This window comes from Phacochoerus africanus, chromosome 6 (genome assembly GCF_016906955.1).
Source record: "Phacochoerus africanus isolate WHEZ1 chromosome 6, ROS_Pafr_v1, whole genome shotgun sequence".
In the NCBI taxonomy this organism is placed as follows: Eukaryota; Metazoa; Chordata; class Mammalia; order Artiodactyla; family Suidae; genus Phacochoerus; species Phacochoerus africanus.
In genome coordinates, this window is record NC_062549.1 from 126,129,293 (window position 1) to 126,144,162 (window position 14,870).

Genomic DNA, 14,870 nt, shown 5'->3' on the forward strand with positions numbered 1-14,870 from the left:
AATAGTATTTTAAATGGCCTGGTTTGTCTCTTTGGGGGAACGAATACAATTAAAAGTGGGTTTTCCCCCCTAGACTGTAAATGTAACTGTGAACAGAGCAAGGTAAAAACAATTAAACAGCTGAAGTCAAAGTTAGTTATTTTGTGTGTGACATTTGTGTATGCTTTTATTTTTCTTCATTCTAAAATATACGTATAATGAAGTTTAGTGTTTTAAACATTGTAGCATGTACAGGTGAGTGGCATTAAGTACATTTACTTTGTGGTGCAAATATGTATTTCCTTTTGTATTAGTCTGCTAGGGCTGCTGAATCAACAGAAATGCATTTTCTCTCAGAGCTGGAGGCTGGACATTCAAGATCTGGGAGTTAGGTCTGGTCGCCTCTGAGGCCCTTCTCTTGGTAGACGGTGGCCAGCTCGCTGTCCTCACGCGGCCTTGCCTCTGTGCTCAATTCACGATGTCTCTTTTTCTTCTTGTAAGGACAGCACTCTTAGCGGATTAGGGCCCCACCCTTATGAGCCGACTTAACCTCAGTTACCTCCTTACAGACCCGATGTTCAAATACAGTTACAGTGGGAGTTAGTGTTAGCGTATTAATTGTATGGGGACACAGTTCAGTTCATAACGTCTTCTATGTAGAGCTTCTGATTTATCTTCTAGAGAACTTACCACCATCAGTGTATTAGTTTCCTAGGCTGCTCTAACAAATTACCAGAAATTGGGTTGCTTATAATAACAGAAACGTAATTCTCTCACAGTTCTGAAAGCTGGAAGTCTGAAACCGGTATCACTGGGCAGAAATGAAGGTGTCAGCAGTGATGGTCTCTCTCCAGAGGCTCTAAGAGGAAAATGTTCGTTGCCTCGTCCCAGTTCTGGTAGCTGCTGGCATTCCTGGCTGTGGCTACAGTCTTCAAGGCCAGTGTTTTCAAATTTCTTTCTGCTTTGTCTTCACTTGTCCTATGAGTAGTTAAATTTCTCCATGTTTCCCTTCTTACACGTTATGATTGTATTTGGGGCTCATCCAGATAATCCAGGATAATCTCTCCTTCTCAGAATCTTTAATTCTATCTGCAAAGATGCTTTTTTTTTTTTTTTTAATTTGCCATATAAAGTAAAATTCACACAGGTCCAAGAGATTAGGATGTGGATATCTTTGCAGGACCATTTTTTTAGCCTATTACACTGAGCAACTTACGGTAGACTTCTGATGTTCTTACTTTGAGTTATGGTTTCGTTTGTATCCAGTTCTGGGTGGTAAAAGCTGGTGGCAGTGGGTGGCAGAATATTCTCATCTCTTCGGGACCTTATGCAGAAAACTCTAGGTTTGTGGTTTACAGTGGTGGTCCTAGAAGTATCAGCCTTACCTTAGGAACTTAGTAGAGATGCAAATGATCAGTCTTCGACCTGCGGAATTAGGAACTCTTGGGGCTAGGGCCTTGCCATCTGTGCCTGACAAGCTCTCCGGGCGATGCTGAAGCACCCTGAAGTTTGAGAAGCACGTCTCTAGATTACTGACATTATTAGTATTAAAACCACATTTGCCTTCCTTTCCCGTGTTTTTCCGCTTACTGCTAATGCTTAAAGTAGTCTAAGATTTAGCATCTATAGACTTTGTTTTCCATAGGGATACAAACATTTAGTACCGATGTCTTGGCACTGATAGCAGTACCAGTTAATTCATTTACTTAATACAGGTTTTCACTGGGCTAATTTTTGTCAGTTCTGTTTTGACTTAGATGTAGACATTTTATAAAGTAACTTTGCACTGGATCTGGAAATGATAGAAGTTTTTTTCTGTAGCCCTTGAAAATGTGGATTAAGTTCATTCGCCTGAATGTTACTTCCTTGTCTTGTATATCGTCATGTCCACTTGGGGATGCCACAGAAATTTCCAGTCTTCCATTCCTCCTACATTGTTAGGCTTTTACTGTTATGTGCTCTTGAGTGAAGGTGCCCAAGTGAGATAAATGAATTCTTTTCCTCAGTGTATCCACATTGTGGCTCAGAAAAGAGACCTGTAAACAGAATTGAAGTAGAACTATCCCTAGATGCTGTAGCCATTGAGAAACACAGCTTTATGGCTGAAATTAAAGCAGGGGCTGCCACCGTGACTGAGCTAAATATTGAAAAACCAGCAGAAAGGTGTGCGCCAAGCTGAGGATCGACAGAACGTGGGCGGAGGTCTCCGTGTGAAAAGGTCTGGAAGCCGCGGGAACACAGGGCTCTTCTGGGAGGTGACGGGCTGAATACGTAGAAGCACGGAGGAAACAGCGCCAAGACGGGGCTGGACACACGAGGCCCCGGTCCCTGGTGAGACTCAGGGAGAACCCGAAGCGCCGGAGTGACGTCTTCGGGCGACCCTCGTCGGAGGAGTCTCGTCTGGGGAGGGTGCGTGGGAGCCGATAGTGAGTCTGGAAATAGGACCAGTTACACTCCTCGGGTTGAGGGTGGTGGCTGGTGTGGCAGGGCCATCTTTTGAGAATTGGTGCTTTCAGAAGAGTGACAGGCTGGTTTCGGGGAGGTTGTAGAGTTCAGGGTGGGACGTGCTGCGTTTCAGAACGTGTGGAATGTGATAAAATTAAGGGTGGGTGGATTTTTGACAAGTAAATTTCCAATGGAGTGTTCAGGTGGAATCACAGCTATTATATTGAAGATTAAATGAGGAAGCAGGAGAGAATTAATATACGATGTTGTCTGGAATAATCTTCCCTGGCATTAATAAATATTTTATCATTATGGCTACTATTAGCATGTACTTTTATGCCAGTTCATGCTGTTTTTTTTTTTTTGCTTTGTTTTCAACTTTTTGGTGTATTTTTTGGTATGTATGCAATAATATTAGATAAACATTGATTATAGATAGAAGTGTGTGTTTGAGTAACAAATACTGATTTTAATTATTGCTATTGCCATGTTATTAATATTAATGAAAACAGAACTGAAAGTTTCTCATTTGAATAGATTACTGTTCCTCAAAAAATTGTGCTTAGCAGGAATTTCCATCATGGCCCAGTGGTTAATGAATCCAACTAGGAACCATGAAGTTGCAGGTTCGATCCCTGGCCTTGTTCAGAGGGTTCCAGCATTGCTGTGAGCTGTGGTGTAGGTCACAGATGAGGCTTGGATCACTTGCTGCTGTGGCTGTGGTGTAGGGCCGCGGCTACAGCTCCGACTCAACCCCTAACCTGGGAACCTCCATATGCCGCAGGAGCAGCCCTAGAAAAAGACAAAAAGACAAAAAAAAAAAAGTACTTAGCAAATAGTTTCCTGAATGTTAAAATGATCATGTTTTAGTTGAACACGTTTTCAAATGGGTGTTAGTTGCAAAAATAATTTACTTTATACGTTTTTAATTTAAAAGAATAGTGTATCATAGATGTATTTATTCATACCTGAACACCTCAAGCAAAAAACTAAGTGATTGTCTTATATTCTTTCAGGTTTGATTTAATTTCGAATGAGATTATTCTTGCAGCGAGATGTTAATAAGACAAAATCTAGGTAAGTAGAAAATGACTGTTAAATATTACATATCAAAGTAATGCAAGAGAGTAATAATATAAAAAATGTGTGTTGTAAAAGTGTGCTTCCAAATCCAAACTCAGTTTTTAAATAAAAATTTGCAATTTGAAGAGCCGACTTTTTGATGCACTTGGTTGAGTTGATTTGATGGAAGCAAAAGTACAGCTGTCAAACTGTGAAACTAAATTCTTAGTTTCCCTTCTTATATGTTGCGATTAACTTAAGTATGCAGTTTCTAGTGACTGTTAAGCATGTTAGAAGATCAAGTTGGTATTTGGTTTAGCCACTCGGAAACCAGTTGAGTAAGAGAATTGCTAGGTTGCTTTGTTTCCTTCTTACTGGGTTATAGTACTGGAGCAGTCTTTGCTTTTGTGAATTGTACTTTCTTATTTACGTTAACAAAGCACTTGCAAGAGTTCTCTGTGGTACAGTGGGTTAAGGCGTTGTCACTGCTGTCGCTTGGTTTCAATCCCTGGTCCAGGAATTTCTGCATGCTGCAGTGTGGCCAAAAAGAGAAACAAAAACAGGGAGTTCCCGTAGTGGCTCAGCAGTAATGAACCCGACTAGTATCCATGAGGATATGGGTTCTATCCCTGGCCTCACTCAGTGGGTTAAGGATCCTGCATTGCTGTGGCTGTGGTGTAGGCCAGCAGCTGTAGCTCTGATTCGACCCCTAGCATGGGAATTTCCAGATGCTTGCAAATGCAGCCCTAAAGAGACAAAAAAGAAAAAAACAAAAACGCAGCAATTTTGCAGTTTTTAAAATTTACCAAAATGCGATTCCTTTATGTTAATATAATGTTCAGAATTGGAAGTGATTATTTTAATATTTTTTGTATTTCTACTGAGGGACTCTTCTAATTTAATATTTTAATTTGTTTTAGTTTTTTAAGACTGTTGACTCTCAGAGATTTGAATTGTGATCATGTACTTTAAGACTGATAAGTGAAAGAATGCTTTTTAATAAGTTGTTGAAATGTTAAAAAGGTGCACTTTACTCTCTCTTGGTAAATGAACATGGCTTCAGGATATAAGCAGATTAACAAGAATGCTTTGATCAAATTGCAGCCAAGTTGGGTCTTTCTGTAATCTAACTCAATGTTCAGCTGTCAAAAAACTTGCTAATCTCAATGTTTTTTTTAAAAAAAAGCCCAGGATGAGAAGTGCTATAGTTGAGTAATATGCAGTTAAATAATGTATTTTCAACAAGTGGTTTAGGCATAGTTTGAAGCAAAGTTTCCCGTTCATTGGTATTTATTATGTAGTAATAATAGTCGTGGTAGTTTGGAAAATACTTACCGTGTTAAGTGCTTCTCATGCCTTATTAATCTTTATTATACTTCTTATAAAGTAGGAACCGCTATCTAGAAAATTTTTACTTTTTGGTTGATAGTGAGCTATTTCTTTTTCTTTAGCAACTTTATTTTTACAGCATTTATTATACGAAACGCTTATATATCTTTCTGAAGAGAAGAAGCTATACGTTTTCTGGTGGTTTTGTTTGCTAGTTGAGTACAGTGTCTCTTAGAGTGTTTTTCTGATTTCCTTGAAGTTTAGCATTGTTCATGGGGTGACACTGGTTTAACTTTGTCATCTTATTCAACCACAATTACACACGCATTTTTGGTTTTGGTTGATGTAATTTACGTGTTTATTGTTAGGGTGTGGGCGGTAAAACGTGTACGGTTTAAAGTATGGAGGTGAGTATGTTTTTACACGTGTGTTCACATGCACAACTACCATGTGATTCCAAATGCACGTGGTCATTTTCCCAGCAAGTTCCTCCTACTCTTTCATTTCCAGTCTAATAGCCCTTCCCCCGAGGTATGCACCTGCCTGGCTTCGTTTTGCTTGTTCTTGAACTTTGTTTACGTATAATTCTATAATACGTACTCTTCAGCATCTGGCTTTTGCCATTCAACATGGTGTTTTTGAGTTTCTTCCTTGTCGTGAGTATCAGTAGTTCATTATTTTTTTTATTACTGAGTAATATTCCATTATATGGATGTAATACAGATTTTTAATGTATTTCCTCTGTAATTGTGTTTCGTATATTCTCCATGTCTCTGAGCACATTTGCCAACTTTCTGCAGTGCTTTGCTTTCTCCTGGTTTCTCCTTCATTGTCCCCCGTCACCTGAGCCATACAATGTGAACTCATAATGGGATGTATATGGGTCTCACTGCAGCTATTCCGGGTGCCTAGAATTATTTGACCAAACTAAGTATGCTGTTCATATTCTTAGTTTTAGCTCTGTGTATGTGTTGTCCTTCTTCCCCGGCCCCTTGCCTCCCCAGCTGCCAGTGTCCTTTCTTCTGGTTGTCATGTGTCTCTTGAGAGAGTCCGTCTCCAGCTAGTGTTGTCTTGTCCTTGGAGCCAGGCCTCACCACACTGCAGCTCTCTGTTCCTTCACTAGACCCTGAGCTCTTCGAAGGTAGATGCCATCCATTACTATTTATCTAGCACAGTGCCAGAGTACTGTGTAGAGTTAGTGGTTTGTTAAACCTTGAATAACCCACAAAGTTCTCTCCCTGACAAACAGGGGTTCAGAGTACTGGCTGAAATGGGATGAAGGCATCGGCACGTCAGGGGCTGTTGGACTGTAGGACGGAGCATGCAGGCAGTCCAGAGGTAGCATTGCAGGCATTTTGGGGAGAGAAATAAGAAAACCTCCTGGTCTTCTTTCAGTCTCGTTGGAATAAAGTGGCTAACACTGTTCTTAGTCCAGACCTGAAGGAAGGTTGAGTGACACTGTTGATTTTGATTACTTCTTCCAAATGAAGGCATTAATTCATGTCTTGGGAATTGGAGTGTTTGCTACAATAGTGTTCCCTTAGCGAGCTTTTCCTAGTTGTTTCCTTAAAGATTTTAAAAGATGTTGTTCGACTAGTAAAAGTAGAAGGTTAGGAAGAACTCGTCACACCTTTAAGACGCAAAGAAGGCTTCTCCTCGCTTTCCTGAGGCTGAGCAGCTGTTGGAGTGGAGGAAGAAACTGCACCGTCGTCGGGGTTGCTGCTTGCGGAGGATTATTTTTAAACATTTTGCTGTATCGTTATAGATCTGTAACTTATATAAACAGTGTACTTTCTTAGGAAACGAAACTTGAGAAAAACTGTAAAGCATTTGCTAGTTTTCGTCCATGTTTGAAACTGGGTTAGTCGGGTTGACTCTCAGAGCCACCTGAGGGGTTTTTACGCCTGACGCTTTATTGCCTTGCAGCAAGTCCAAAGCGTGGGAAAGTTCTCCCCACTGGGATCAATTTGTTACTTTTCCTCTCCAGCTTCTGCCGTAAAGCTTGAACGTAGAGTTAGGCGTTGACCCCATCTCATGCTGTTCCTTCTGTGTTCTTGCAAAGATTTTCTTAGACACAGATTCTTAGCGAATGCAGAACCTCAGTTATTTCTTTTATTTCATCCTGGATATGAAATGTGCTTGGTTTTCTTGTGGCTAAAATTTGAGTATTCAGAGACGTTTACCCTTGTGATTGCTTAACTTACGTGTCTCTTACGTGTTTTTAGATGAGTTTTTCTTCTCAGAGGCTGCTAGGTATACCTCAGTTTCAGACTCTTTCTCTTTGTTTTGCATATCAGTATTTAACATAGTCGGCTGCTGCTAATAAGCCTTTTCACTTTGCAGAATTCCTGAATCCAAGGATTTAAAGTTCTTCATGAATTTTTATATTGGTTTAATTTTCTTAATTCCCAATTAGCCTTTCTGTGCTTCTGTTTGTTACTAGTACTGTAGTTGTGCTGCCCTTTGTTGTAGTGTGAACTGTTTCATTAATGAAATTATTTGTTCTTTGTTCTCGATAAGATTACACAGTGTACCTTCAACCTTGTCCAAATATATTGCTAACATTTAGTGTTTTCAAAGCTTTTTTTTAAAATATAAAGGTCACATACACTTAAATGTATCAGCAAATAGTCCTGAAATATTTAAAATAATAAGTAAAACTCTCCTTCTCACTCGGCATTGTACTCCCTGTGAGTATGTATTCTGCCGTCATTCTTTCCCCATTTGCAATATATCATGGACATTTTTTCCATATATGCAGTGCATGTAATAAAACTGTTTTGTTATGGATAGTTACTGGGTAAATCTCAGGTTCTTTTGCTTATGTGCGCAGTGCTGCAGTAAATATGCTTGACTATATCATTACGACTGTGTGAGTGTAGGATAATTTTGTAGCAGTGGATGGCTGGGTCAGATATGTGTGCACTTTAATTTCTGATGTATATTTCAGATGAGATTGTACCACTTAATATTTTTATTAGCAGTTTTGGGAATATTCGTTTCATGCTCTGCTAAGTATTAAGCAGTGTTTTTATCTTTGCCAGTCTATAGTCAGTGTAAAGTGGTATTTCTTTGACTGCATTTCTTTGGGAGATTCTCAAAGGTTTGAAATGTCACCTTCATCATAACTTAATTCTATTGAGAACATTATAATTTGCAAAAGGTTATTTCTTTATTGTTAATCCATCAGTTAACCTTCCTTCCTGTTTTATGTACTGCATTCACTTACTTAATAATGAATGAACAAATTGCTTGTGTTCTTCGTTTCCTTCATAAAACTGTTTATGATAAATATTTTCTCATAATGAGATTCTTTATAGTTTGCTAGAAACTAATGTTAGCATAGTCTATGAAAAGAAAACAAAAGTCATTACTAAGTATTAGGTAAATTAAGTCTAGATTAATAGCATAATCTGTTGTCTCTTGCAGCTGAAGCATTTGAAAACTTTTAAGGGGCAGATATCATTCAAATATGTAAACAGCGAACCCTTAAGTTGCCCCATCAGACCAAACAATTTTCACTTGCTGCAGTTTAGCTTTCTCTAGTAGGTCTAAACTGTAAATAAAGGCGCTAAATAAAACAAGACGTTCAGTAAGTCTTTATTGAAACATAATGTTAGAGGCACTATATTATGTGTTAAGTGTGCATCGGTAACTAGACTCGCAGTTCTTTGTAATCAGTTCCTAAGTCATAAACAGGTTACTGACTGATTGTGTAGGGAGTATAATGGGACTAAGGAGGGAATTTTGCAGGACGATAGTGAGAAGGGCCTCACAGAAGGAAGGTGATGTTTGAATTGTGCCTGAAGAAAGAGTAGAATCTTGATTATAGGATGACCTTAGGGCAGTATGGGCAGAGGGGCTGCACACTAAAGCTCTCAATTTAGTTTCCAGAGATTATTTTGTGAAACAGTTTCATTTAACTGCATGTCCATGTTGTCAGAGTTACTGGCATTTTCTTAAGTGTATTCAAGTTTGCAGTTTACTACAGACTAGGAACTCATTGCTTGAAGTACTTCCTTGTTTGGTTTTTCAAACTTTTTTACCAAGCCTGATTTTGAACCCACCAGCAAATAAATTATACTGTGAAAGTCTCTATACTGGTCATTAATTTAAATATTACGGTATTACACTTAAGGTTATGAGGTTTAATAATTTAAAACCTATCTTGAGGTCACGCAGATAACTGCCAAGACTGAGTTAGAACTAAGTCTTCTGACCTCTGATCTTCCTGTTCTTTTGAGATGACCATTAAAGCAGACATTTGAAATCTTTTAGGGTCTTCTAGCTAGGCTGAGGACTGTGGGCCTGCTTGTCTCATGATAGTGCTCAGTCGATATTTGTTTAATGTTTTACTAATTCATTTAGGATTTTATGAACTGGTTGTTATAGTTGAATTGGTTGTAGCTTTTACTTGATACTAGTTACTATCTGAGGAGGAAAGGTGGGTAAATGTATAATTACACTCAAGTGTGATTAATGCTGTGCTGGTCTGTGTTCTGGATTTCCAGGACTATGTCTGTTTTATTTATTGGTATAAGCACATAGGACAGTACTTTACTTATGGTAGGCATTTGATTAAGATTTATGGAATGAGTGGAGAGGCCTCTCAGAAGAAGTGACACTTCAAACTTAGAGGAACCTTTGGTGATTTATCTAGATAAAAAGTTGAGGAAGGACCGCTACTGGTAGAGGAAATGGCATGTGACATGATGAGAAGAGGAAGATTGGTGCAACTGAAAGAAATGTGATGCATCTGCAGCGTGGCCTTCTCCGTGGGGTGAGGATGCGAGGAGTGGCTCGTGTCAAGAGATGAGACGGAGTAAGGCGTGAGCTATTGAGGATCTTATATATAACTTAAAGGAGTTTGGATTAACGGAGTAATGAGGCACCACTGAAAGAGTTTGAGTGTGAAGAAGTGATGTGATCAATCTGGGCTCTAGAAATGTGGAGGAGTTAAAATGTGGACAGCAGATGAGTGGAGAAGCAGGGCTGGAATCAGGATGACCCGTTAATAGGAAGAGGCCTGACTTGAGAATGGTGGTAACGGAAGAGACGCAGTTGGATTTGAGAGAGATTAGACAACAAGACAGAGCACCTTTGGTGATTAACTGTAGTGGAATCCGTGGTAGGAGAGTAGGAAGGGGTGGAGGATGATACCAGTGTTTGTTGCGGTATTAGGAGATGGGAACCATAGAGACGAAGCAGGTTTATGTAGAATAAGAGCTACGTTTTAGCTGCATTAAGCTTGGAGTAGCTCGAGATAGCTGAGTGGAAATGTCAGTCCGTATGTGAGTGTTTTAAGTTGCTCGTCTCTTGATTGCAAATGCTTCTCCAGGATGCTGCATTTGTGCCTTCCTCTTCTCCCCGTTGCTGGTGTTGGTAAAGTATTTTGTGTGGGTGTTTCCTCCCTTTACTGTGTTCGCCTCCACCAGGGAGCCTTCTCCTTTGTAGTTGCAATTGTGGCCTTTCTTTTCTGTTTAGAAAGTTCCTTTAGCCTTTGTTGTAAAGCTGGTTTGGTGGTGCTGAATTCTCTTAGCTTTTGCTTGTCTGTAAAGCTTTTGATTTCTCCTTCAAATCTGAATGAGAGCCTTGCTGGGTAGAGTAGGTTTTTACCATTCATCACTTTAAAAATATTGTGTCACTCCCTTCTGGCCTGCAGAGTTTCTGCTGATAAATCAGCTGATAACCTTACTAGGGTTCCCCTGTATGTTATCTGTTGCTTTTCTGTAGCTGCTTTCAATACTTTCTCTGTCTTTAATTTTTGTCGGTTTGCTTAATATGTGTCTTGGGCTGTTCCTTCTTGGTGGGTTCATTCCATATGGTACTCTCAATGAGTGATTCCTTTCCCGTGTTAGAGAAGTTTTCAGCTATTATCTCTTCAGATATTTTCTCTGGCCCTAACTCTCTCTGCTTCTGGCACCCCTATAATGTGAATGTTGGTGCTTTTAATATTGTCCCAGAGTTCTTGTAGACGCTTCCTCCTTTCTTTTCATTCTTTTTCCTTTATTCCATTCTGCTTTATTGATTTCCACCTCTCTGTCTTCCGTTCTAGTGAATTTTTCATTTCAGTTATTGTTAACTTCTGTGTGCTATTCAGTAGGACCTTGTTGTTTATTTCCTCTATATAAAATAGTTTGTGCTTGCTAATCCCAAACTCCTAATTTACCCTCCCCAGGGATGCCTTTTTATTTTTTTATTTTTTATTTTATTTTTTTTTTTGTCTTTTGTTGTTGTTGTTGTTGTTGTTGCTCTTTCTTGGGCCGCTCCCCCAGGCTAGGGGTCTAATCGGAGCTGGAGCCACCGGCCTACGCCAGAGCCACAGCAATGCGGGATCTGAGCCGCGTCTGCAACCTACACCACAGCTCACGGCAACGCCGGATCCTTAACCCACTGAGCGAGGGCAGGGACCGAACCCACAACCTCATGGTTCCTAGTCGGATTCGTTAACCACTGCGCCATGACGGGAACTCCAAGGATGCCTTTTTATAGCCAACTTTCTTCCTTTCCCCTAATCCCTAATCTCTTGAAATAGTAATCTGTTTGCCATTTTTATACTTTTGTCATTTCAAGAGTATTGTATAAATGGAATCATTCAGTATGTAATCTTTTGGTATTGGCTTTTTTTCAATCAGCGGAATTTCTTCACAATTCATGCGAGTTTCTATATATCCACTGATTAGTTCATTTGTTTTTATTGCTAAGTAGTATTCCATGGTGTGACTGTCACACAGTTTAATTATTCATCTATGGAAGGATGTCTGGGTCAATTCCAGTTTGGGGCCATTATGAATAAAGCTAACATGAAGATTTGTGTATAGGTTTGTATATAAACATTGGCCTCATTTCTCTAGAAAAAATGCCCAGAGTACAGTGGTTTGGTTGCATGCTGGTTGCATTTTTAGTTTTATCAGAAATGGCCACATTGTTTTCCCGCAACGTGTGAGTGATCCAGTTTGTCCACATCTTTGCCAGTATTAGGTGGTAGATGTCATTTTCCTTCTTTAACTTGAGCCATCTTGAAGGGTGTCTGGTGATATCTCAGTGTGCTTTCAGTTTGCGTTTCCCTAATGACTAATGATGCTCAACATCCCCTCCTGTGCCTGCTTATTTGCATTTTTATATCCTCTTAGGCAAAATATCCATTCATGTTTTTTACCATTCATTCATTGGGTTTTTGGGTTTTTTACTGTTGAGTTTTGAGAGTTATATATTCTACCTATTAGTCTTTGGTCAGATATGGAGTTTGTAAATACTTTCTCTCATTCTGTAGTTTGTGTTTGTATCTTCTTAAAACAGTCTTTTGCCGAGCAAAAGTTTAAAATTTTAAGAGGTCCATCAGTTTTTACTTTTTGAATTGTGCATTTGGTGTCAAGTCTCTTTACCTGAAATCCCAAAGATGTTTTTTGTTTAATTTTCTAAAAGATTTTTATAGATTTGCATTTTACATTTGAGTCCATGGTGATCCATTCTGAGATAATTTTTTTTTTAATACATTGTAAGGCTCAATTCAAGGATTTTGTTTTTGTTTTTGCCTGTGACTGTCTAATTGCTCTAGTACCATTTCGTTGCAAAGGCTGTCTTTCCTCTGTTGAAATGCTTTTGGATCTTTGTCAAAAATCAATTGATCATATTTGTGTGGATCTACTTCTGGATTCTCAGTTTTGTTCCTTTGTTCTTTATGTCTGTCCAGCACCATGCTGGCCTGACTACTGTAGCTGTGTAGTAGGCCTTAATTTAGGATAGAATATGTCTCACTTTATTTTTCAAGATTGTTTTAGCTATTCTAGGACTTGTATCTTTTCTTTTTTGTTTTTGTTTTTCAGAGCTGCCCCTGGGGCATATGGAGGTTCCCAGGCTAGGGGTTCAGTCGGAGCTGTAGCTGCTGGCCTACCCCACAGCCCAGCAACCCCAGATCTGAGCTGCATCTACAACCTACACCACAGCTCACGGCAGTGCTGGATCCTTAACCCACAGCGAGGTCAGGGATTGAACCTGTGTCCTTGTGGATGCTAGTCAGATTCGTTTCCCCTGAGCCACCACGGGAACTCCAGAGACCTGTGTCTTTTCATATAAAATTTAAAATAATCTTTCCTATCTCTGCCAGAATCTTTTCTGGGATGTGCATTAAACACAGATTGTTTTGAGAAGGATGAAATCTTCACTATGTTGAGTCTTCACTCTATCTTCTATTTATTTAGCCCTTTGACTTTTTTTCATGAGCCTGTGTAATTTAAGCATCCAGATGTTTTACATATTTTGTTAAGTTTATGCCTGAGTGTTTCATTTTATTTGGATTGATTATAAGTGGTATTGCGATTTTAATTTCAGATTCTATGTGTTCATTGTTAGTGTATAGAAATGCAGTCACTTTTTTTTTCCTTTGAGGTAAAATTCACCTAAAATAAATTATTAATGAAAAAGTATAAAATTCAGTGGCCTTTTAGTAGATTTGCAATATTATGCAACTGTGACTGCTAACCAGTTCCAAAATATTTCATTGCTCCCAAGGCGGAGGCCCTTGGGACCCACTGAGTTCAGTCAGCTTTCGTTCCTCTGTCCTTCCATGCCCTGGCAAACATGAATCTGCTTTATATTGCTGTGATTTTGCCTACTTTGTATGTTTCCTATCAGAAAGGTCATACGACATATGCAACCTTTTGGGTTATAGTTCTTTCACATCATGTTTTTAGGCCTATCGACTCTGTAGCATACGAGTACTTCATTGCTGTTTATGCCTGAGCAATATTCGATTTCACGGCTGTGCGGATTTCTTTATCCACTCATCTGTGCTTGGACATTTGGTTCGCTTACACTTTTAGGCTATTGTAAATAGTGCTGCTATGCACATTTGTGTACTTTCATTTGAATGTCTGTTTTTAATTCTTTGGAATACATACTTGGGAGTGGAATAGAAGTGGGGAGAGCAGACATCCTTGCCTTGTTCCTGCATTCAGCAGGCAGGCTTTCAGTCTTTCTCTGTCCAGTATGATGTTGGCTATGAATTTTTCATCGATGTGCTTTATGAGGTTGAGGAACTTCCCTTCTATTCATACGTTATTGAGTGTTTTTGTCATGAAAGGGTGTCGAATTTTGTCAGGTGTTTTAGATACTGCATTGGTTTTTGGTCTTCATTTTATTAATGTGGTATGATACATGGATTGATTTTATTTATTTTTTTAACGGCCGGCTTAAATCTGAGCCGTGGCATGTGAAAGTCCCTGAGCCAGGGATTGAATCTGAGCCGCATCTGTGACCTACGCTATAGCTGCAGCAGTACCGGATCCTTTAACTTACTGCACCGGGCAGGGATTGAACCTGCACCTCGTTAGTGATTCTTAACCCACTGCACCGCGGCACAAACTCCTGCTTTTCTTTTCCTGAACTAGCGTTGAATTCCTAGGATAACCCTCAAGTGGTCGTGATATGTAGTCATTTTAGTAGGTGCTGGATTTACTGTGCTGGTGTCTCAGTGGGGTCTTTGCGTCTGTGTTAGTGGTGATGTTGGTCTGGTTTTTTCTCAGTGTCTTTGACGCCAGTGTCACGCTGGCCTCATGGAGTTGTTAGTGTTTCCTTCCTTTTTGGTACAGTTTGAGAAGGATTGATTCTTAATTTCACTTTAAATGACTGGAAGAGTTCACTAGTGAAACTGTCTTGTCTTGGGCTTTTCCCAAGACAATTTTGGGAATTTTTGGGGGGAATTTTTTTTTTTTTAAATTACTGAATCAATCCCTTATTGTAGATCTTTTCAGATTCTCTATTTCTTGTTAACACATAAACTACCAAAAGTGACTTTCTAGGAATTTGTCCGTTTCATCTAGATTATTAATTTGCTGGTATACAATTAATTGATTGTAGTGTATACACTTGCAGCCCTCATATTTCCATGAAGTTGGTAGTAGTGGCCCTCGTGCATTTGTGATTTTAGTTATTTGAGTTTTCTCTCTTTTTTCTTGGTCATTGTAGCTAAAGCTTTTTTTCAGCTTTATTGATCAAGAAACGAACTTTTGGTTTCATTGATTCTGTTATTTTTCAAGTGTTTATTTCCACTCTAA

At 39.2% G+C, this 14,870-nt stretch overlaps 1 protein-coding gene across 8 annotated transcripts in view; it reads left to right on the forward strand.

Annotated features, from left to right (window-relative positions):
* ZNF644 (zinc finger protein 644) overlaps positions 1–14,870 on the forward strand; it is a 117,566-nt gene that overhangs the window by 40,891 nt on the left and 61,805 nt on the right. For 4 of the 8 annotated variants that reach the window (XM_047785332.1, XM_047785336.1, XM_047785333.1 and 1 more), the window contains exon 2: positions 3,441–3,501. In XM_047785332.1, coding sequence (XP_047641288.1) covers positions 3,458–3,501 — 44 coding nt within the window. In that variant the 5' untranslated portion in view covers positions 3,441–3,457. Of the gene's footprint in view, positions 1–758; positions 916–1,107; positions 2,311–3,440; positions 3,502–14,870 lie in introns of those variants that run through there. The other 4 variants (XM_047785335.1, XM_047785331.1, XM_047785329.1 and 1 more) reach the window with 3 other exon arrangements.